This window comes from Ovis canadensis, chromosome 3, assembly GCF_042477335.2.
Source record: "Ovis canadensis isolate MfBH-ARS-UI-01 breed Bighorn chromosome 3, ARS-UI_OviCan_v2, whole genome shotgun sequence".
Classification (NCBI taxonomy): domain Eukaryota; kingdom Metazoa; phylum Chordata; class Mammalia; order Artiodactyla; family Bovidae; genus Ovis; species Ovis canadensis.
Window position 1 is genome coordinate 36,071,920 of NC_091247.1, and position 24,222 is coordinate 36,096,141.

Below are 24,222 nucleotides of genomic sequence, written 5' to 3' on the forward strand. Positions count from 1 at the left end.
GTAAGGCACAACCTGAAAATGTAGTGGATGTGTAGTTTTTAAGAAGAGAAAAGAATAAGATTTTTCCCTTGTTAATGAAAGAGTTGGCTATTTAACCATGTAGCATGCTCCCTGTTTAATTGGTTACTGGTGTCACAAGTATAAAGTAAAATTGTTCTTGTTATGACTGTTGCTCTGTCATCCTTTTAGGAGGATATCTTTCAAAGTGTGATTCTTGAACACCTTCAGGTGGTTTATGAGTTAATGGTTATATAATTAGACTATTTACTTTGTGCCGGACATGAGCTAAAACTTTATTGATACAAGTATTTAGAGATGAGTTCATTGATGAGATCTTCATGTGTGTCCAATGAAGATACTTTTGGCAGTCAAGAAGATAAAGAAAAGTGATGTCCAAGGTATCTGAGCTTCTCAAGATGTGAAGAACTACTGACTAGGCAAGGCTCTGCCATAGGGGAATCACACTCACTGGTCTGGTATTGGCTTAGAACAGAATGGCCTTGAGTCCAGATGAGACTGTTGATGCAAGTGGAGTTGAGAAGGCAGGGCAAGGTGGATAGACACAGTCCTTTGCTTGGGAATTTTTAGTGCTTAACAAGTGATAAAAAATGCTTTCGTCCCAAAGTGAGGTTCTGGCACAGCTACCACCAGAAATGCAACTGGGAAAGAGAATTGAGGGGAGCAGAAAGAAAGAGATGAAAACTTTCTGATAAAGCATCATTGCATATGTCTGTGTGTAAGATTTAACAGATTGCCAACTTGTCTGCAATGGAGATAAATTTCACGTGTGAAAACCAAGTTCAGAACTCTCTTTGTAACATGTCACTACCAACCTCAGCACTTCACGTGTCCCTTGATTCCTTCACTGCATGTCATCCAGAGAACAAAACTGTTTTACTCTGTATTTGACAGGTATACAAATTATACCTTGTGTTTCAGTCCATTTCTGTTCCCATATGTGCTAGAATCACACACTATTAAGGAGCCGGAACTGGGGTGAAGCCTGGAAGGAAGGATACTGAATCAATACCTCTCCTTAGGACCACTGAAGGGCCTGCTGCTCCCCTGATTCATCTCCAGGAGTAGAAACTTCAACTTGGTAACCTTCATGACTGAAATTGTTAGAAAGTGTGACACTAATGCCCATGAATGGATACATTTTTATGCGTCGATGTATCACCGTTGCTTACATTAAAAAAATTTTTTTAAATTATATCATCGGAGTTTATTTTAGTGCTAAGTTTTAAAATAAGTAATTAAAATTTTAAATCTCAAATTTTCAACGCAATAGGAAACCTCACACTCTGCTGTTCACTGTTAGTAGGAGGGTTTTCTTAAGGCTTGAGGTATATTACCAGGATGTTGGACTCTCTGGATCTTACCATCCTCAAAGCGCTTTTGAGTACTTGTGATTCATTCAGGTGAGTGTATACACATTTTCTCTCTACTACTCTAACTGTTCATCACATTTTTATGATATGATCGTCGATGACACAGCCCAAGTGAAAGCACCCAGCATCCACAGTGACCTTCCAGTGAGTTGTCTATGATTTTTCTTTTCCAAGTAAAGAATGTCCCCACCCTGACACTACAGAGAACTTTATTTCTGTTCCCTCTGCTCTCAAGTGGTCCAGGCCCACACTGACCAGGGGAAAACCTATGACTCCGACTAGCAAACACGGGAGTGGCTAGCTCTGCGAGCGTGGAGCAGAGCACGCGGGACAGGGAAAGAAGCAGGAGCAGGTGGACACCAGCCATCCGTCAGAACCCTACGCAGCCGCGTCCCGGCCTCGCATTGATCACTCCTCTTTATGAGATGTTCTCCTTTTGCAAGACTGGGATGAACGCGTGCTCCGAACCTTTAGAAGCAATTTGAAAACACGGCTTTTGATGTGGCACTTCGAAACAAGTTGGCACAGAATGAAGAGTGACATTTGGTCAGTGGTTTGCGGAGGAGCCGTTACCTGTCCCTCCCCGGGCCGAGCTGGGGCTCAGGGCGCAGGCTGGCTCTTGGGCGCGGGGTCCTCGTAGCGGCCCGGGCCGGGGACGGCCTCCGGGGGGAAGCCCTGCTGCTGGTAGCCGTAGTTGACGGTGCCGCACGGGAAGTGGCGCAGCCTGAACAGAGGCACGTCCCGCAGGCTGGCGGTCAGCGCCGACGGCTCGAGGAGCAGCGAGGCGCCCGGGCGGCGGGCGGCGGGCGCGGGCGCCGGGACAGCACGGGCGCCCTCGCCGCCCGGGGGCCCCCGCTCGCGCTGCTCCTTCTTGGCCGGTGGAGTGTTCTTTTTGGTGGGTTTCTCTGTAAACCAGGAGCCGTAGGTGGGGTTCCAGAGGCTGGTGGGCTTGTTCCTGGAGCCCTGGACTTGGGGCAGCTCCGAGGGCGGGTTGGACTGCGAGAAGGCCATGTTGACGTGTCCCCCGTCCACGGCCGGCGGCCGGGCGCCGCCTCGGACACCGGCCTCCGCGGCCGCGGGCTTCTTGCCGGCCTTGCCGGGCGGAGCCGAGGGCAGAGCGGCGGGGGCGGCCGGCTCGCGGCCCTCCTCTCGCTTGGCCTGGGCCGCCGAGACCAGGAGAGGAGGGATTCCCTCGGGGTCCTGGGGCCTCATAGGCACCTTCTCCTCCTCTTCCACGAGGGGCCCGTATTCAACCGGCAAAGCGGTGTTGATCACATCTGGGTCCTACAGGCGGGAGAGATGGACGGATGGGGACTTTGAAGCACAAGCCAAACGTGTGGATGGGAAGATAACCTTAGCGATGATGTCATCCAAACTTACTTCACAGATGAGGAAACCATTCAGGGTTTACTGGGAATATATTAGTTTGTAAGCACGGGAGAATAAGAAGCACATGCGAAAACGTCCTCATTTCGTAGAGGAGAGGCGCTGTTACAGAAGAGCGTGCTGGGACAGGGGGCCCGGAAGCGGCCCCGCTGCCTGGGGAAGGGGAGTGGACTCAGGAAAGAGAGGCTTTGCAGAGACCAGCTTTAGGCAAAACTTACAGAGGAGTGGATTCAAAAAATTATAAATTAGTTTTTAAAATGGTTACCGTCTGTTCCCAGTGAAGTGAAGTTGCTCAGTCATGTGTGACTCTTTGCAATCCCATGGACCCCGTAGCTTACCCGGCTCTGTCCATGGAATTTTCCAGGCAAGAGTACTGGAGTGGGTTGCCATTTCCTTCTCCAGGCGAACTTCCCGACCAGGGGATCGAACCCAGGTCTCCCACATAGCAGGCAGATGCTTTACCCTCTGAGCCACCAGGGAAGCCCAGTTCCCAGTGAAATACTTACAAAAAAAAAAATCTGCATGTTTGACTTCAAAATACGTCTGTTGAGAGTGCAAGGAGGGGAGGAGAAGGGAGGAAGGACACACCATGCTGGCTGACAAGGTTAACCTCTGGTTCTCCCAGCATTTCCATCACCTTTGGATGGAGGCTGCACTTGATCATAACGTTTCTGGGTTATATCATCGCTTCATTACATATGCTGATATCACAATGCAGTGGTTTTTCAACAAGTTTGGATCTGATGAAACCCAGGAAATACTGATGTGCTTTGAGGAAAACAACTTACAAAATCAGCTCTGTGCTAGATCATTTTTACAGCGACAGACGGATATAGAAAAGCAGAAGGCAGTTGCTAGAGATCTGAGGAAGATTTGTGGAAGAAAGCTTAAAGTTGGGGAAACTTAATCCTGTACTATTTAGTGCAAATTGGGAAAACCATTATTTCCGTTTAATAGAAAAGCACATAGGTCCAGTATTCATCAGTAAAGAGTTTAAGCATAAAAAATAACTACCTTCTAATTCTATCTGCTTTAGTCTTTCGTTCCTTCCCTATTAATTATTAATTTCTAGAACGAGTCATTCAAAATATGCTTGTACAGAGCTCCCAGCCTTTAAGAGGGATCTTATGTACTTTGGAGAAGAAAATTACTCCAAAGTATATGTACTTAAGTGGATGCATCCCATTAATATTACAACATAATAACCTAAAAGCCACTGAACATCAAGTTCTCTAAAACAAACAAAAAAACCCCGAATAACTTGAAGTCTATATAGATAAATGCCTTCTGAGCTCAAAGAACCCAAAAGAATGGAATCATGAGGACAGGAGATGACTCCAGTGTGAAAATGTGTATGTCTATTGTCACAACTAAGAGGGGAGGGAATTTAGAGAGGTAGTGGTTTGTTGTCTGACTTCTAAAAGGTTCTCCAGAATCTGATATCCTGGCAGAATGAGGGGCAAAAAAAGAGGGGAAGAAAATTCACGCAGCCTGGAGGTGAGAAGTGTCGGCTGTGAAGGCCCCTGAGACCTTGAAGTAAGGGAGCACACCCCTCCACCGAGGACGGTGCAGACATGGAGGAAATCGGGAGCCGGGGCTCTCACTTGATGGCCTCCACTCTTGAGGAGGTAGAAGGCATAGTCATCTGCTGAAAATGTACCCCATTTCTATTAACATCAAAACAGGAAACATGCAGTCCTTACTGACAGAAGTGGGAGTGGAATCTGGACAGGGACCAGCAGGACTGCGGGAAGCTGCGTGGCTTGGACAGACCCTCTCCCAGCTCAACTCCTCTAAGCGACAGCAACTAGTATTTGTTTACAAAACAGGCAGACTGAGATACCACTCATTGTACTTATAGATAATTAACATTAGTCTTCAAGAGCATAACTCATTTCTCCTGGCTGGTGTAACTATTATTTCACATTTTGGTATTTGCCATCTTCAAGACTTTTCCATATAAACACTAGCTGAAGGAGGTGGTGGTGGTGGGGGGGTGGTGGTGGGGGGGTGGTGGTGGTGGGGTGGGATGTGTATACCTGAGTGCAGTATTCAATCCTCTCCAAAATTATGGCAAAGTTGGGCCTGTCTTCAGGCTGATGTTGCCAGCACTGGGTCATTATCCGGTATCTAAAAGAACACGGACATAAATTAAAATCAAGAAAAACGGGATGAAAAATACATTTTCCCCCCCTCAGTGCTTTTCTAATGGGACTGGAATAGCACTGTCTTCTAGGGTAGGGACTCATCTTGCCCCCGTGTTTGCACGTGCTGCCCTCTGCTGATGGGCAGGGTGTGAAGGTATCATACAGGGCTCGTTTGTTCCATTCCTGAATTAAGGTCACCTCTGGGGCAGAATATTCTAACTGTATTTCCCATCTGTCTTGTTTGTGGGAAGGAGGTGAGACAGATCAGTTCAGTTCAGTTCAGTCGCTCAGTCGTGTCTGACTCTTTGTGACCCTGTGGCCTGCATGGAGTCCATGGTGAGACACATAAGACCGCAGAAAACCCAGGCAATAGAGATACTTCAGGGAGACTCAAGACCTGTGGAGTACGGCAGCAGGGACGAGCCCACAGCACAGACCTAGGAGGTGCCTGAGGCGAGTGAACCTGGTGAGTCCACAGCCTCCGTCCAGACAATGTCTACCTTTTGGGGTGTGGCATTATTGCTGTCAAGGGGCAGGAGGAATAAACCATCTCATTGAAACTAGAGGCACACTCCTATCTTGGGGCATATTAAATGAGGCCAGCCATCTGTTCCTTCATCTTGAAAATCAAAAAGCATATGTGGCTGCAGATATTTTTTGAAAAGGAAAATCGTGCTTAGTAAATTGTAGAAAATCCTCAGAGTCATACACAGGCCCCGGGCAGTTCTTAGGTGGGTCCATCCGTCCTCCACTGGTGACGAACTCCAGGACTTCCTGGTTGCTTTTGCTAGGGTATGGCATGTATCCAAGAGAGAAGATTTCCCATAGCAGCACTCCGAAGGACCTGCACACAGGACGGGAGGTGTGGGTGTGGGCGTGCACACACACACACATACAAATACATTCACAGATGCTCATACACACACACATGCACACATGTAAACACCCCGACATACATACAGAGACGTATACGCACACACAGCGACATAAACATGTGCACATTCTCACGGATACACACACACATGCACACATGGAAACACCCTGACACATACAGAGACGTATGTATACACACACACAGCGACATAAACGTGCACATTCTCACAGACACACACACACACATGCACACATGGAAACGCCCCGACACACACACAGAGACGTATGTATACGCACACACAGCGACATAAACATGTGACATTCTCACAGACACACACACACATGCACACATGGAAAATTTTAATTGCTTAATTTCATTTTTCTACAATAAAAGTTTTTAATATGGAGAAATAGAAAAGAATGAGAAAGTAGCCACAAGTGAAGATCCATAAAAGGATAACCAGCATGTTGTCTCTTCTTTACAGATTCTGGGCTTAGAATTTTTTTACATAACTGCTGTGATTTTTTTTTTCTGGCAAATTCCATTATAGCATAAACATTTTGCATGCTAATACAAACCCTTTTATAAACAGAATTTGACATAGCTATAAAAAATTCCACTGAGTAGTTGTGCCATAATTTGCTGTATCATTTCCATATTGTTTTCAATTTTTAAAGTATTTTAAAAACATTGTGATGAACATCTTTATACATTTTTAAAAGGACAATTTCCTTAGAATAAATTTCCTGAATTTAGGATTAGGATAATCTAGTAAAATTTAGGATAAGAATAATCTAGTAAAATCTAGGATAATTCTAATGGAATTACTAGATCAAAATAATATGAATGCAGAAAAATTATTTCTGCTTATTGCCCATGTGACTTTCCAGTGCATTGCTGATCATCAACCAGCACTGTGCATCAGACACTCTTACCAACACTGAGTCTTCTTACTAAAAATGAGAACTTTTGCTGATTTTTAAGGTAAAAAATGGTAGATTATTTTAAATTATGATTATTGATTGGATAATTAACATGGTTGAATGTGTTTGTTAATTCACTCTTTTTCCTGTGAATGTTTCCTGTTTAACCTCATATAACCACCCTAAACCACATATTTTATTTTGATTTATAAACATACTTTATCAAAGATGTTAATCTTTTATTCAAAGTTCAAACACTTCTATTAGTTGCTTTCTAATTTTCCTTGTTAGCATACCAAAGATTTTTATTTTTATGTAGTTGAATCTATTTGAAAAAGTTCTGTGATTTTGTCCATCTGTTTCAGAGATTGTACAATCCTCTCTTTACCAATGACTAGAGGAATGTTTGCTATTTTCTTCCAGTTGTATTAATATTTCTTTTTTCTTTCTTCTCACATCCAGTTGGAGTTGAGTTTGGTGTAAAGTGTGAGGTAAGGAACTCATTTTATTCGCTCCTCTAAAACCACTGTTTAACACTACATATTCCCCAAATAATTTTCTCATCAACTATTGGCTTGTGAGTAAGACAGGTCTGTTCCAGGATATCGATTCACTTCATCTATTTGTGTGCTTCTTGCATCGATACCGTTTTCTTCTACTTTATTTTTTGGCTGTGCTGAGTCTTCATTGCTGCACGCAAGCTTTTCTCTAGTTGCGGTGTGCGAGCTTCTCACTACACTGGCTCCCCTTGTAGAGCCGGGCCCTAGAGCGTGGGCTTCAGGAGTTGCGGCACACAGGCTTAGTTGCCCCTTGGCATGTGTAAACTTCTTGGACCAGGGATCGAACCTGTGTTCTGTCATTGGCGGGCAGATTCTTAACCATTGTGCCACTAGGGAAGTCTCTTTTACTTTTTGTGTATTTAGGTTTTAATATCGAGTAGGGCATTTTTCCTTACTTCTCTCTTTTTAAAGAAATGTATCAGATTTCTCAAAATCAAATCAAATGTATTTTGATTTCTCAAAATCAAAAATACAAAAAAATGTATTTGACTTGTTTTAAATGAACTTTAAAATGATTTCTATTGTATTTCAAAATCATCTCCTTTGATATTTTGACTAAAACTTTAAAACATTTAATTTCATAATTAGTTTTTTTTTTAGCAAAAAAAGGGCTATCTTTGTTTTAGTATCTGGTTGCAGTTTTCTGATGTAATATTACCTCAAAAATTTACGGAACTATAGCTCCTCTGAAACTATAGCGCTTGAGAGTCACTTGGACTGCAAGGAAATCAAATTAGTCAATCCTAAAGGAAATCAACCCTGAATATTCATTGGAAGGACTGATGCTGAAGCTGAAGCGCCAATACTTTGGCCACCTGATGTGAAGACCCGACTCTTTGGAAAAGACTCTGATGCTGGGAAAGATTGAAGGCAAGAGGAGAAGGGGATAACAGAGGATGAGATGGTTGCATGGCATCACCAACTCGATGGACATGAGTCTGAGCAAGTTCCAGGAGATGGTGATGGGCAAGCTCCGGGAGATGGTGAAAGACAGGGAAGCGTGGTGTGCTGCAGTCCATGGGGTTGCAAAGAGTCAGACATGACTGAGCGACCGAACAACAAAAGCTTCTCTGGGCTTCCCAGGTGGCACCAGTGGTAAAGAACCCATCTGCCGATGCAGGAGACTTAAGAGACGTGGGTTTGATCCCTGGGTTGGGAAGATCCCCTGGAGGAGGGCATGGCAAGCCACTCCAGTATTCTTGCCTGGAGAATCCCATGGACAGAGGAGCCTGGCAGGCCACGGTCCACAGGGTCCCAAAGAGTCGGACATGTAGGAAGTGATTTATACAAAGTACTTTTATTGACATCATTTAAGTGAACTTTCAAAGATTCTTTTGAGGAGAATTAGGCAAAGATAGTTTCTGTATTTTTCAGGTGAGAAGGCTAAAGCAGAGATTATTATACAGTTAATTCAAGACATTACTGGAATACGTTACTAGATTTCTTGATTCAACTAACTACAAATTGCCTGGTTCATATATTATTCCTCTCTGTTTGGTGGCCTTTCTGCCTCCCCCACAAGGCAAAATAAAATAAGCAAAATCATGGATGAAACTAAGTAGCAGGGCTTAAAGAATCCCAGCAATATGCTTTCTGCCTATCTGGATAGTTAGGGAGACAAATTGGAGTATTCTTTGAGAGAATCATTGTATGGATTGCAAATAGATGTTTATTTTCTTGGCGTTCGAGGAAGTGAGAAGTCATGTTGGTTACAGAACGCTGATAATTTCAGGTAAGTAATGTTGTGAGTGCAGCACTTTCACAGCATCATCTTTCAGGATTTGAAATAGCTCAATTGGAATTCCATCACCTCCACTAGCTTTGTTCGTAGTGATGCTTTCTAAGGCCCACTTGACTTCACATTCCAAGAAGTCTGGTTCTAGATTAGTGATCATATCATCATGACTATCTGGGTCGAGAAGATCTTTTTTGTACAGTTCTTCCATGTATTCTTGCCACCTCTTCTTAATATCTTCTGCTTCTGTTAGGTCCATACCATTTCTGTCCTTTATCGAGCCCATCTTTGTATGAAATGTTCCCTTGGTATCTCTAATTTTCTTGAATAGATATCTAGTCTTTCCCATTCTGTTGTTTTCCTCTATTTCTTTGCATTGATTGCTGAGGAAGGCTTTCTTATCTCTTCTTGCTATTCTTTGGAACTCTGCATTTAGATGCCTATATCTTTCCTTTTCTCCTTTGCTTTTCACCTCTCTTCTCTTCACAGCTATTTGTAAGGCCTCCTCAGACAGCCATTTTGCTTTTTTGCATTTCTTTTCCATGGGGATGGTCTTGATCCCTGTCTCCTGCAGAATGTCATGAACTGCATTCCATAGTTCAACTCAGCAGTGGCCACAGGACTGGAAAAGGTCAGTTTTCATTCCAATTCCAAAGAAAGGCAATGCAAAAGAATGTTCAAACTACCACACAATTGCACTCATCTCACATGCTAGTAAAGTAACGCTCAAAATTCTCTAAGCCAGGCTTCAGCAATACGTGAACCATGAACTCCCTGACATTCAACCTGGTTTTAGAAAAGGCAGAGGAGCCAGAGATCAAATTGCCAACATCTGCTGGATCATTGAAAAAGCAAGAGAGTTCCAGAAAAACATCTATTTCTGCTTTATTGACTGTGCCAAAGCCTTTGACTGTGTGGATCACAATAAACTGTGGAAAATTCTGAAAGAGATAGGAATACCAGACCACCTGACCTGCCTCTGGAGAAATCTGTAGGCAGGTCAGGAAGCACCAGTTAGAACTGGACATGGAACAACAGATTGGTTCCAAATAGGAAAAGGAGTACGCCAAGGCTGTATATTGTCACCCTGCTTATTTAACTTCTATGCAGAGTACATCATGAGAAACGCTGGGCTGGAAGAAGCACAAGCTGGAATCAAGATTGCCAGGAGAAATATCAATAACCTCAGATATGCAGATGAACCACCCTTATGGCAGAAAGTGAAGAGGAACTAAAAAGCCTCTTGATGAAAGTGAAAGAGGAGAGCGAAAAAGTTGGCCTAATGCTCAACATTCAGAAAACGAAGATCGTGGCATCCGGTCCCATCACTTCATGGGAAATAGATGGGGAAACAGTGGAAACAGTGTCAGACTTTATTTTTGGGGGCTCCAGAATCACTGCAGATGGTGACTGCAACCATGAAATTAAAAGACGCTTACTCCTTGGAAGAAAAGTTATGACCAACCTAGACAGCATATTCAAAAGCAGAGACATTACTTTGCCGACTAAGGTCCGTCTAGTCAAGGCTATGGTTTTTCCTGTGGTCATGTATGGATGTGAGAGTTGGACTGTGAAGAAGGCTGAGCACCGAAGAATTGATGCTTTTGAACTGTGGTGTTGGGAGAAGACTCTTGAGAGTCCCTTGAACTGCAAGGCGATCCAACCAGTCCATTCTGAAGGAGATCAACCCTGGGATTTCTTTGGAAGGACTGATGCTAAAGCTGAAACTCCAGTACTTTGGCCACCTCATGAGAAGAGTTGACTCATTGGAAAAAACTCTGATGCTGGGAGGGATTGTGGGCAGGAGGAGAAGGGGATGACCGAGGATGAGATGGCTGGATGGCATCACGGACTTGATGGACGTGAGTCTGAGTGAACTCCGGCAGATGGTGATGAACAGGGAGGTCTGGCGTGCTGTGATTCATGGGGTCGCAAAGAGTCAGACACGACTGAGCGACTGAACTGAACTGAACTGAACTGAACTGAATGTTGTGAAATTTAGCAGATAATCATACAGGATACTCATTAACATTTGAATTCCAGATAAACAAGAAATACATTTTTAGTATTAGCATATTCCAGTTGGACTTCCCAGCTGGCACTAGTGGTAAAGAACCCACTGGCCAGTGCAGGAGACACAAGAGACGAGGGTTCGATCCCTGGGTCAGGAAGATCCCCTGGAAGAGGGCATGGCAACCCACTCCAGTAGCCTTGCCTGGAGAATCCCATGGACAGAGAAGCATGTGGAGCTTCAGTTCACAGGGTCGCAGAGAGGTGGATGGGACTGAAGCGACTTAGCACACATTCATATCCCAAATACTGCATGAGACATACCAAAAAATTATTCACTGTTCATGTGAAATTTCATTTTAACTGGCCATTTTGTATTTTATCTAGTAATCCTACAGATCAAGTAAATATATATTTTGTATGCCAATTTTTAAAAAATCACTGATAAGGTAAGCCTGTCTCAAATATGAGCCACAAGGCCCAAAGCTTTGCACCGAAGCATTCAAAAATCAAATAAGACAAATATTTTTAAAAAACCCACATTGTTTCTTCTGATATAAAACCTACTCTTCCTAAAATTATAGAAATAGCTTGAGTGATTGCAGATGAAATTATCTTAGAAATTTGAATCAATAAAGATAATCTGATAAAAAAATTTTAAAGTCACATTGTGCCTGGAAAATCCCATGGATGGAGGAGCCTGGTAGGCTGCAGTCCATGGGATCGCGAAGAGTCGGACACGACTGAGCGACCTCACTTTCACTTTTCACTTTCATGCATTGGAGAAGGAAATGGCAACCCACTCCAGTGTTCTTGCCTGGAGAATCCCAGGGACAGGGGAGCCTGGTGGTCTGCCGTCTATGGGGTTGCACAGAGTCGGACATGACTGAAGTGACGTAGCAGCAGCAGCAGCAGCAGCAGCAGTGCTATGTTTATCAGCCTTTTAAAACTCACATCTCCTGTGTCTCCTGCATTGGCAGGCAGATTCTTTACCACTGCACCACCTGGGAAGTTCCATGATATAAATAAACCACAATTTTATTTTTCCATCCTCCCCTTGAGTGACAGGCTATCTTTGTTTATTCTTTATTGTAAACAATGTTGCAGATGAACACTTTACCCAAGTCTCTCTAATTCAGGCACTTAGATTGCTGGGTTGTAGGATATGCAATGGAGAACGCAATGGCACCCCACTCCAGTACTCTTGCCTGGAAAATCCCATGGATGGAGGAGCCTGGTGGGCTGCAGTCCATGGGGTCACTAAGAGTCAGACACGACTGAGCGACTTCACTTTCACTTTTCACTTTCACACATTGGAGAAGGAAATGGCAACCTACTCCAGTGTTCTTGCCTGGAGAATCCCAGGGACAGGGGAGCCTGGTGGTCTGCCGTCTATGGGGTTGCACAGAGTCGGACACGACTGAAGCTACTTAGCAGCAGCAGCAACAACAGCAGCAGCAGCAGCAGCAGCAGGATATGCAAGTGCTTGGTGCTCTGTGATGACTTCAAGGGGTGTGATGGACAGGGATGAGAGGGAGGTCCAGGAGTGAGGGGATCTATGTATACATACAGCTGATTCACTTCGTTGTATGGCAGTAACTAACACAATATTGTAAAGAAATTATACTCCAATTTTAAAAAATTACACAGTTACCCAAATTACTATCTGTACCTGGAGAGGGTAGGTGGGTGGTGCTCTAACTTGGGTGCACATGGAATGACCTGAGGATTCCTTAAGATGCAGATTTTTGGACCCCACTCCTAGAGTTTCTGCTTTATGAGGCCTGGGGTGGGATTGAGAATTTGAGTTTATGACAAGGTCCCAGGTGATGCTGATACTGTTGATCAGAGGACCACACATTGAGACCCACTGGGTTTGGGTAAGTCAAATCTCAGTGGCTTCGAACAACAAAACCTCTTATGCACATTATCCAAAAATGGACCAGAGGAGGGACTCTGATCACCATGGCTCCTCTGTCTTCTGACCTTATCTCAATGCAAGGCTTTCAGAATCTGGAGGACTCTTGCCCATTTTCTTGGTTTCCCACTTTGCTGTTGAGAAATTCAATTGTTTGGATTCCCTGTCTCTCATCTCTGATAATTTTTTACTATGATTTTATTTGTATCCTTGGAAACTTTTACCACCTTGATCACCATCGGTCTGGAGTTTCACAATGATGTGTTCATGTGGTTGCTCTTTTTATTCACAGCACTTAGCACTTGCTGGATGCTTTCATTCTGAAAACGTATGTCCTTCTGGGAAATCTTCTTGAATTATTTCTTTGATGTTTTTATTCCCTTCATTTCTGCTCTTCATTCTTTCTGGGACTCCTATTTGTCAGCTAATTGGGTCTAATGGTCTAATCCTTTTAAATTGTCATTCCTTTCCTATCTATCCCATCTATTTATAGTCATTTTATTTTCTAGAAGATTTATTCAACTCTGTCTTCCAATTTTTCTATTACTTTCACACATCTATTATCATCTTTTTTAAAAAAAAACACTTTATTTTCTTAAGAACAGTTTTAGGTTGTGAAGAAATTATGAAGATAACACAGGAAGTTCCCACATGCCTCACACTCAGTTCCATGGTTAGCATTAATGTGACACATTTGTTACAAGTAATGAGCCAATATTAAGGAATTATTATTAGCTAAAGCCCATAGTTTATTCAGGTCTCCTTAGCTTTTGCTGAATTTCCTTTTTCTGTTCTAGGACTCCATTAGAATATCACTTTATGTTTAGCGGTCATGTTTCCTTAGGCTATTCTTGACTTTGGCAACTTCTCAGATTTTCCTTGTTTTTGATGACCTTGACAGTTTCAAAGAATTCTGGTCAGGAATTCTATAGAATGTCATATCAGGATTTGTCTGTTTTCCTTATGATTAGACTGGAGTTAATGGGTCTGGGGAGAAAGACCTCAGAGGTTAACTACCATTTCATCATATGTCAAGGTACGTGCTGTCAACATGATGTACTGCTGTTGATGCTGACCTTGACTGCCTAGCAGAGGTAGTGTCTGCCAAGTTTCTTTCTTCCCCCTGCTTTTCCCTCTCTGTGCTTTTGGAAAAAAATGCTGCTGTGTGCTGGCCATATGGGCTCCAGGGAACTAGACTCCATCTCCTTGAAGGCTCTCTTATCACATATTTCTATCCAGGAGCTTTTTCCCTAAGAACATTTAAAATAATTAAGTAAGTAATTTTTGGCTGCACCGGGTCTTAGTTGCTGCATGCAGGATCTTTCCTTGCGGTGTGCGGACTCAGTCTTCGCGGCACGCGGGTTTAGTTGCCTCTTGGCATGTGGGAGTTTAGTTCCCCAACCAGGGATCAAACCCGTATCCTCTGCATTGAAGGCAGATTCTTAACCACTGGACTGCCAGGGAAGTCCCAAAAACATTGTTTTAAATAATCATTTGTCCTTAAGATTATGGTTACAATAAGGTTAACTTTCTGAGGATATTGTTTTCAAAAGTTTTCCTAAACTTTCTGCATTCTTCTCCCTCCAAGTTCCTTTGCATATGTTTGCTTCCATCAGATCAGAATCTTTTCTCAAGTATCTGTGGATTCTTGGCTCTCTATTCATATATTAAGATTGGAACCCGGCAAGATGGGAAGCTCTGTGTAGATGAGGCTTGCTATCTGGTGGGTAACTGACTTGCTTGTTTCACAAGGGGCCTTCGTTTCCTGGTTGCTATGACAGCGTACCACAGACTTGATGACTTAAGACAACAGAAGTTTTTTCTCTCACAGTTATGAAGGCTGGATGTCTGAAGTCAGTATTGAGAGCTGAAAGCGAAGTGCATGCGGGACCACACTGTTCCTTGCCTCTTCCGGCTTCTGGAGGCTGCTGGAACGTCTTGACTTGTGGCCACATCTCTTCAACCTCTGCCTCTGTCCTCTGGGTGTGAGGCACATCTCCCTCTGCCTCCTGTGAGGCACTGGTGATGCAGACTCCTTCTCCTAATGAGGGTTTCTGGGATGAGAGCCCGATACCATCGGAGGGCCATTTTTCAGCCCACTAGCACTTGTGATGTCTAAAGTTTTTCTCTGCATGGGTCAGTTCCTTCAATGAGAATCTTCTGATCTCATCCTGCCTAGTTGCCGTGTACTCGGCACTGAGGGGAGAGAGGAGGCATGCGCCTTTAAGTGGGCAGACTTCTTAAACTCTACTATATATGCTTATAGTAGAGAATCCACCCTTGCTGATGTCTGATATCCCCAAGGTCAGAAAGAATTAAATTCTTCAGAGAGGGAACCCCTAGCCTTGTGTGATGGTAGAGGAGGGGCAGAGGTGAGGGAATGATCTAGTTACTTTCTAAACAGATCTGTAACTCATTTTCCTATCTGCTGCACCTCTACTTGGAGGTGCTGGCACCTTCCATTCCTGGGTCTTTCTGGGGCTCCTGACCAGGCAGAGTGAAGCAGGCTACTTCAAGATGGATGTAGGTGTCAACTTTCCAGTCTCAAAAGTAAGGGACCGGGCTTCTCTGGTGGTTCACATGGTAAAGAATCCATCTGGAATGCAGAAGACATGGGTTTGATCCCTGGGTTGGGAAGATCCCCTGGAGAAGGGAAGGGTTACCCACTCCAGTATTCTGGCCTGGAAAATTCCATGGACAGAGGAGCCTGGCAGTCTACAGTCCATGGAGTCACAAAGAGCTGGACATGACTTAGCCACTAAGCACACACACACAAGTAAGGGACCGTTTGTCTGTAAACTTTCCAGTTTCCAAAACTGTGTCATCGTTGTCTGTGTCCTTGTGGATTTTTATGCAAAAAAGATTCCTCTGTGAGTGTGTGTATTTTGGGAGGGAACACAGGTTGACTGCCATTTAAAATTACGTGTTGCTCTAGTAGGAATTATGTAAAACAGTATGGAGAGTGCTCAAAAAATTAAAAATAGAACTACCTTAAGATCTAGCAATCCCACCTCTGGGTATACATCCAAAGGAAATAAAATCAGTATTTTGAAGAGGCATCTGCACTCCCATGATCACTGCAGCATTACTCACAATAGCCAAGATATGGAAACAACCTAAATACTGATGGATGGATGAATGGATAAAGAACACGTGGCATGTATTTTACACACACACACACACACACAGGAATATTATTCAGCCTTAAACAAGAAGGAAATTTGCCATTTGCAACAACAGGGATAAACCTGGAGGACAGTATGCTGAGTGAAATAAATCAGGCACAGAAAGACAAATGCCACATGACCTCACTTATCAGTGGACTCGCAGAAACAGAGAATAGAATGATGATTGCCAGGGAAGGAGAGGCTAGTCAAGGAGTACAGGTCTCAGTTTTGCGGGATGAATGATTTCTGGAGATCTAATGTGCAGACAGTTTTCCAAACTGATTTTTAGCTGTAGATCACCATCACTGATATTCCTGTGCTGATAATAATTTCTTTTTCTCTGTTATTCTGTCAGTTGGAGAATTTCATTGATCATTTTTCTAATCTTAACTCAATGTTGTATTCCTGGGATAAATCCAACTTTGTTATTATGTTAAAAAAAATTACGTGTGGCTCTGTGTGTGGTCCACCAGCCTGCAGCAGACCACACAGCCCGGGAATTTGTGAGAAATGGAACTTCTCAGTGACCTCAGACTTCTTAAATCCTAAGCTCTCAGGGTGGGGTCCAGCATTCAGTTGTGTCTTACCAAGACTTCCTGGTGACTCTGATGCTCTGTTGATGTGGGCCCTGCTATAGAGGTATGCTGTCTTCTCTCCTATCCTTCCACAAGAGAGTGTGGGCTCGTTTGACTCATGAGCTCTACTTGAAGGCTCATGGTGAGACCTGGATGAGGGCAGCAGAAAGACTCACCACGTGTCTGTTTTAGAAGTAAATATTCCTTCCATGAAGGCCTCCGGGGGCATCCACTTGACTGGCAGCATTGCACAGCCTCCCTTTCGGTAGTAGCTTGCTCTGCAGGGAGAAGAGAGAAGACTCGGTTCTGGAGATGGCTCTGAGCCAGGTACCTTGAGAGAGTGGCAAAAAGCAAGGTCTATGAACTGAAATTAACGAGGGGCTCTTGTGGTTCGGGGGGACAGCAGGGGACACAGATCATCTAGTTAACAACCTTAGTGTCACTTAATAGGAGACGAAACAGCGGAGGTGTGAAAGAAAAGATCTATGCAATGGCTAAAATACCCGCTAGCAGATGGTTAGATTTCCCTGATGGATTTTGTTTACTGTAACTCACAGTGAATACCATTACTCCAACCTTACGAGTATAGTTCCTGATGATCCACGGTAATGCGAGATACGCAATGGGAGGACAAAGAGCAGGGCTGGTGTCCTACTAGTCTGGGTCCTCCTTGGCACTCACACAGCATCCAATTCAACACAGGCACGTGACTCCAAGTCCTCTAGGTGGCTGGTGGGAAGCTGCTTCCTTTAGCACAGTCCCCAGGGAAAATACAGGCCTGGGGTGGAGCTGGCGTCTGAGGGATGAGGTAACTAGTTTTTGTCAGTGACATCATTAATGCGACTCCCTGATAAAAAAAAAAAAACTAATAAATTCATTCCTACCTCTGAAGCCAGCTCCACCCCAGCCTTGTGTTCTTGTGCCTGGTATGTTATGGGAGGTGGATTCCTACCAGCTGCCTAGATTAATTACTTCAAAAAATAACTGACTGAAATATGAATTGAGTGGTTAGCTGACTCCTTGGAAAAGACCCTGATGCTGGGAAAGTTTGAGGGCAGGAGGAGGAGGGGTCGACAGAGAATGAGATGGTTGGATGGCATCATTGGCTCAATGGACATGAGTCTGAGCAAACTCTGGGAGATAGTGAAGGACAGGGAAGCCTGGCGTGCTGCAGTCCGTGGGGTTGCAAAGGGTCAGACACGTCTGAGTGACTGAACAACAACGTGTGAGGTATTCTGCCACGTGCTGAGGACAGAAATAAGTCATAGTCTCTCTCTTCCAAGGATATGGTTTGGTGGAAGAAACAGACATAATTAACTGCAATAAGAACACACATATGATGACGAAAGTATGTATTCAAGAGGAAACTCAGTGACCAAAGGAGAATGGGTTTGTTTCACCTGGGGTGGGGGTGGTGGGTGGAAAAGCAGGGAAGAGTTTCTTGGGGGTGCTGATGAAGCTGAATGCCAAAGAAAGTCTCGCAGGAAACATTCGTGACACACACTGTTGCACGGGGCCTGTGGGAAGCAGGGGGCTGTAGGGAAGCTAGGGTGCTGAAGTCTAGAGTTGGGACCTGTCAGTGCTGAGGACGTAAGGGAAGGGTCAGACCACGTGACTCGTTTAGTCTCGCTGCAGCATTTGAGTCTTAGAGCACAGGCAGTCCTGGGTGCTCCGAGACAGGAGGTGAAGGAACGCTGAGGCTCTGGGTGGTGGAAGAGGGTGAGCGGAGCTTTCCAGGTATGTGGTGGGTATCAGTGGTAGATAACAGTAGGTGAAAACACTGCTGACTCCTGAGTTTCCCTGCGCTGCTGCCCTGCGCTAACAGGATGCCATCAGCATTCGCACCCTAGGAGATTGCTACCAGTTCCTTGGGAGGCTGACAGGGGTCTCCCTTATTGTCTGAAGACTGAAAGGTCTACCTGACCCCCTCTCCTTACTCAACTGCTGGATTAGGGAACTGTAATTAGTGTAATTAGTGACTATGCCAGAGAGTGGCTCGCTCAGCTCATGGAGTGAGTCACTGTTGTTAATAATTAGACAAAGATGAAACTAGGGGTTGGGAAGAGAAGTGTGGGATAGTATACAATAGAGGTTTTTTTTCTTTGCAGTTAAAATTTTTATTTTATTGATTTCTTTTTAATTAATTACTTAATTGGCTGCACTGGGCCTTAGTTGTGGCACACAGGATTTTTGAATTTTGTTGTGGCATGTGGGATCTAGTTCCCTGACCAGGCCCCCTGTGTTGGGAGCACAAGTCTTAACCAGTGGATCACCAAGAAAGTCCCCTGTTTTTGTTTTTTGTTTTTTTTTGATGTAGCCTCGAGAATGTGACAGGGAAAAAGAAATGAAGCTGAGCTAAGTACTGACGGGCTTTGAACTATACTTCCATGTCTCCTGGCGTGGGAAATGCAGAGCAATGTGCTGGGCCCAGTCTCCTCTCAGTTCTAAGGAGCTCTTGCCTAGGGTAATGGAAGCTAAGTCTGTTTGGAATTCCTGAGTATTGAGGAAAGGGGTTAATTAAGCTAAAGTTTACCTAGAAACTTTTTCCAAGTGAAGTATCCAGGTTATTCTGTCTCAGAACATGCTAGGATTAAAGAGTTGGAACCAGAAAAACAATCTAATTAACAGGTTAGTGTCAATTATTGCAGGCAGAGAGATCCTAGAATTACTCCTTCAGGCATGAACAATAATTAAGGCTGCCCCTGTGCTGAAAAGGAACTTAATGCCATTTTAGGCGGCAGGTTGACAAGGCACCAGAGTACTCTAGGGATGCGGTTGAGAAGGTGAGCTCTGATGGGTGATGGCAGTCTTCACTCACCTGTAGATGTCACGGGCCATTCCAAAGTCTCCAATCTTGGCTACTCTTCCAGGGCCTGGGCAGGTCAAGAGGCAGTTCCTGGCAGCAATGTCCCTGGGATGAAAAAAAAAGAAAATGCATTTCGTAATTTCATTCCTAAAAAGATAAAGGTATAAGAATCACAAGAATTTTCACCTCCAATCTAAAGTTCAAATAGTTCCCTTTTCTTCTCTGTATTTCCTTTACTACATTAGACTTCAGTATGAAAGAAATAGCTAAGCAATTCTAGGTCTCAGAACCAACAGGGAAATGGAAAAGGATTAGGGGAGATGATTGAAAACGTTTAATGGGATAATAATAATGAAAATAACTATAATAGGAACTAGAAAATTGATTGTCCTTTTACCAGGTACTTAAGCACTGTTCTAACTGCTTCATATCTAATTCTTACCATAGCCCCGTAAGACACAAGGTGCTAGTATTATCCTTATTTTATCAAAAAGCTTAAAAGAAGATAATAGAGGGACATAGAAATGTGTTTGGCCTTTGGCTATTGTTCTGTACCGATTGCTGGTTGGTTTCTGCCGGTTGTGTGACAGAGTGTTCTGGAACAGCATGGTTCCCATGAGATTCAAGTAGGTCAAGGCATTCCCCAAATATTTCTAGTTTTATATTTTAATACGCCATCATAGTTTTTACATCCATGATTTTATCTAAAGCCTTTGTTAAGCTGTATGCATCATAGCTATGAGGCCAAAGAATCACTTCTTTCCTGTTATAAAGTTATCTTGTCTTAGTCATTACGTTCTAGTTGTTAGGGCCTATTCTTCCATAGCATGCATGTAAGGCTGGATCAGAAGCTTTCCAAGACTCATCAGCTTCTACTCACTGACTGCTAACCCATTCTTGAGTTGCACGTGGGGATTAAAGATGTAGCCAGACGAAGTTTGGAATGTTGTTGTTGTTTAGTTACTAAGTCATGTCTGACTCTCTGTGGCCCCATGGACTGCAGCACACCAGGCTTCCCTGTCCCTTCACTATCTCCTAGAGTTTGCTCAAACTCATGGAATGGGTTTCTAATAATATTAAAGTCCTGGACAGAAAAAAATAGTACTTCTTGGGGGGAATGGGTGGCGTTTTTATACTTTCAACTGGTTTCATGATCATTGGCTGAGAAAGAAGGATCATGGAAAATAAACAGCTGGATAGTATTTTTAAAAAAATAGATCTGGATGGGGGTTCATGGCTTAGGATAGCAGAACAATTGGTCAGGGTGGGAGATGGATGTTATTAATGCCACTGCCCCAATTCAGAAGTTTTAAGTTGAATTTTGAGGAGCAATGGTGCATAAAATGCCCTAAGAAAACCATAAAAGCATAACATATATGACATCAAAAAGAAGAAAATATAGGAGGATATATAGCCATTGCTTCTCAAGAGAAATATAGTGAAGTCAACCAACAACAATATTTATAGCTCTGGAAAGGTCTTTCCGTTGATGTGCATGGAATGGTTGCTTAAAAAATTGATCTTGAATTTAATGGCAAGAAAGTAAATGTAATATTATAGAACACACCAAGAATTGGTAGAATGACACATATTTCTTGAAATGGCAATAAACCATGTCCAAAGGAAACAGATCTAATAGAAAAATGGGAGTGTGTGGATCTGCGAGGGAGTCCGCTCTGAATTCAGGAGGTATGTGTGCATGGGAGTCTGTGAATCTTCAGGCAGATGGTGAAGGAGAGAGAATTAAGGTAAACCTATGGGGGGAGGGTGCCATCAGCCTCGAGCCAGTTAGAAGATATAAAAAGATGCTTTCCTAAAACCAATTACCCCGGAAGACAGCTTTGACTGAGATGGACAATTTCTGCTAATCGTCACCTTTTGCTTATAAAGCAGATCATCGAACATACTGTTGATTCAATCTTTGACAATTTCATTTCTTGAAAAAGATAAAAGAAGCAACAAAATGTTACTCTGGGATCTTATTGTGACCTTCAGCAACTATTTACAGATATGGAAGCAGTAGGAATCTTGAGTGAATTTTTGCTCCTTGTTATCTTATTTTCAGTAATAACAGGGCACTGGATATAGTCAAAATGTATCATCCCTCAGGAAAGCAGATTTCAAAACGTCAGAGGAAAAGTAGACACAATCCCTCAGTCAGAGAATCTGGACACTTGGTGATTAACGTGGGGGTGGAGATGAAAAGGCAGAGATGACCTCGAGGAGAAGTGAAGGGAGAGATCTGGAGTCACTAAGGGGATGGGTCACATTGCTCTCAGATGGGCTCAGACTTAGCGGAGGCAGACATGAGATGGAGAGACATTTATTCTTTCCAGGTGCACCAAGCTGAGAAACCATAGTGGAAAAGAATGTGAAAAAGAATGCATACTTTGCCGTACAGCAGTAACACAACATTGTAATTCTACTATACTTCAAAGAAAAAAAAAAAAGAAAGATGGAAAGATGGCTCTAGCCAAGGACTTATTCTAAAAAGAGCACAACCCTGTCACGTCTGAGCAACAATAAAGCCCAGAGCTGAGATTTATGGAAAGTTCTGGACACAATAAAAAGGGCAAGGACAACTGTGCTGTGAAGCAGAGAGTGTGGCTTTGGGTGAGAACAGAAGAACTGGGGCTCAGCTTCTCTCTTGCTTCTGTTATTTCTATCAAGCACAGGGATCTGCAAGCTGGAAAGGCTGAGACTCAAGAGGAAGCTCTGAGGGCCAAAATGATGAAGCTACAAAGGATGAGCCAGTGTGAGCTTCTGGCCTTGTTTTCAGAATGATTTCAGTAAACTAGGCCAGTGTATTTCCTGATCTTTATCCCCTTTATTAGGGAAGAAAACATAGCTTGTTATCTACCTCCATGCTCTTCTCTTTCTACACTCTTACAGTGTCTCTCATTCTCTATGTTGTTTTTACATACTCTAAGGATTGCAGCATGTCTTTTACTCTTTGATGGGTTCATGAATGTTTGAGAGTTCATGAGTAAGAGTTTAAGAGTAAGGTTATTATTTACTAAATGAGAAACAAATCATTAGGAAGAGCTTTGCAAAGAGTCTAACAATCTATTTAACTTTTCAAGTTGCAGAATCAAGCTGTCTGTTGAGAAAGCCATGGATAGCCACGTGGAAAGAAATTTGTGTCATTTTTTATGTCTATAGCGTTACACACGCACTTGATGTACGAGTGCAAACATCAATTAAACACAAGGGTCAGTCATATAGAGTAGAAGAAATGAAGTACAGAGGTAAAGGAAATAATTCTCATTCTTCATTTCTGAGTATTTTAGAAAAAAAATAATTTATCCAATAAACATTTATTGTGTGCCACTATATGCTGGGGATGTAAAGATGAATAAAATAGGGTTGTTGCCTTTGATTTATCCATAGCCAGAAAATACAAATTTAAACTTCCCTTAGGGAACCCAATTTTTTAGATGATGTGGCATGCTTGGTCACTTAGATGGGCCTCACTATTTGTGATCCATGGACTGTGGCCCTCCAGGCTCCTCTGTCCGTGGGGATTCTCCAGGCAAGAATACTGGAGTGGGTTGTTATTTTCTTCTCCAGGGGATCTTCCGACCCAGGGATTGAACCCTGGATGCTTTGACAGGCAGATTCTTTACCACTGAGCCACCTAGGAAGCTCAGTCTTCTAGATACGGAAACATTAACATGACCTAGGACTTGACACAGGTGGGGGTCCCTGCAGGAGGCCAGGCAGAGCTCATCTGGGTCTCCAGTGCTGATATAGATGTTTTATGACCCCACTTTGCTTCCCTGGTGGCTCAGTTGTTAAAGAATCCAGCTGTAATGTGGGAGACCTGGGTTCGATCCCTCGGTCGGGAAGATCCCCTGAAGGAGGGCATGACAACCCACACCAGTATTGTTGCCTGGAGAATCCCCCTGGACAGAGGAGCCTGGCGGGCTACAGTCCATGGGGTTGCAAGGAGTCAGACAGGACTGAGTGACTAAGCACAGCACAGCACATGATCCCACTTTACATATGGGCCAAACAAAGCCCTGGGACACGTAGCGGAGCGTCTGGAAGGTGAGGGCAGAGCAAGGTCACTTAGACTCACCGGTGGATGAAGTGATTCTCCTCTAGATACTGACAGCCGCAGGCGATGTCCCGAGCCACGTGCAGGAGATCCAGCATGACCAGGGAGGAGGGCTGGTTCTGTAGGAGACAGTAGTGACTGGTTGGTGAGGAGCTCTCAGGGGAGAGGAGGTCTGAAACACTGGACTCCCGTGCTCACCAGGAGGTCAAACGCAGGCTCGTCACCCTGGGGCCTCGGCCCTGGCTGCACATTTGTGATCACCGGTAGATGTATACAAATGCACATGCCTGGGCCTCAGCCCGGAGCAATGACTCCACCTCTGTGCGGGCGCAGCGTTTATAGAGTCACAGCTGCCAGGTGAGTGGGGCCGGAACCCACACCACAGACGTCCTGCCTCTTCGTGTTTCTGCCCACTCTTCCACCACTATCTTCATAAACATTTGAATCACTAAACATACAAACAGGCCTGTGAGGAAATCAAGGCAGGGTAGTGTTGCTTTAAAATGCTCTATTTAAAAATTAAAAAAATTAACTTTCTTCAAGAAGACCTAGATCTAAAGTGGACTGAAAAAGCGAACCTTCCAGAAAATACTGGGCAGCTGAAGAGCTGTCTCTGGCTTTCCTGCATGAGGTCCCTTTTGTGCAAAAGTTGCTGCCCCCCACTCCCCAA

General features: G+C 43.8%; 2 protein-coding genes across 2 annotated transcripts in view; one reads left to right on the forward strand and one right to left on the reverse strand.

Moving 5' to 3' along the window:
• The window catches only part of CLIP4 (CAP-Gly domain containing linker protein family member 4), a 73,309-nt gene extending 72,098 nt beyond the window's left edge, over positions 1-1,211 (forward strand). Inside the window, exon 17 of the mRNA XM_069582887.1 lies at positions 966-1,211. Coding sequence (XP_069438988.1) covers positions 966-981 — 16 coding nt within the window. The 3' untranslated portion in view covers positions 982-1,211. The remainder of the gene's footprint in view (positions 1-965) is intronic.
• A 3-nt stretch (positions 1,212-1,214) lies between these two features.
• The window catches only part of ALK (ALK receptor tyrosine kinase), a 742,529-nt gene continuing 719,521 nt past the window's right edge, over positions 1,215-24,222 (reverse strand). The window contains exons 24-29 of the mRNA XM_069582903.1: positions 23,574-23,671; positions 19,505-19,597; positions 16,863-16,964; positions 5,634-5,768; positions 4,817-4,907; positions 1,215-2,675 (exon numbers count right to left, since the gene is read on the reverse strand). Of these exons, the coding sequence (XP_069439004.1) occupies positions 1,992-2,675; positions 4,817-4,907; positions 5,634-5,768; positions 16,863-16,964; positions 19,505-19,597; positions 23,574-23,671 (1,203 nt within the window). The 3' untranslated portion in view covers positions 1,215-1,991. The remainder of the gene's footprint in view (positions 2,676-4,816; positions 4,908-5,633; positions 5,769-16,862; positions 16,965-19,504; positions 19,598-23,573; positions 23,672-24,222) is intronic.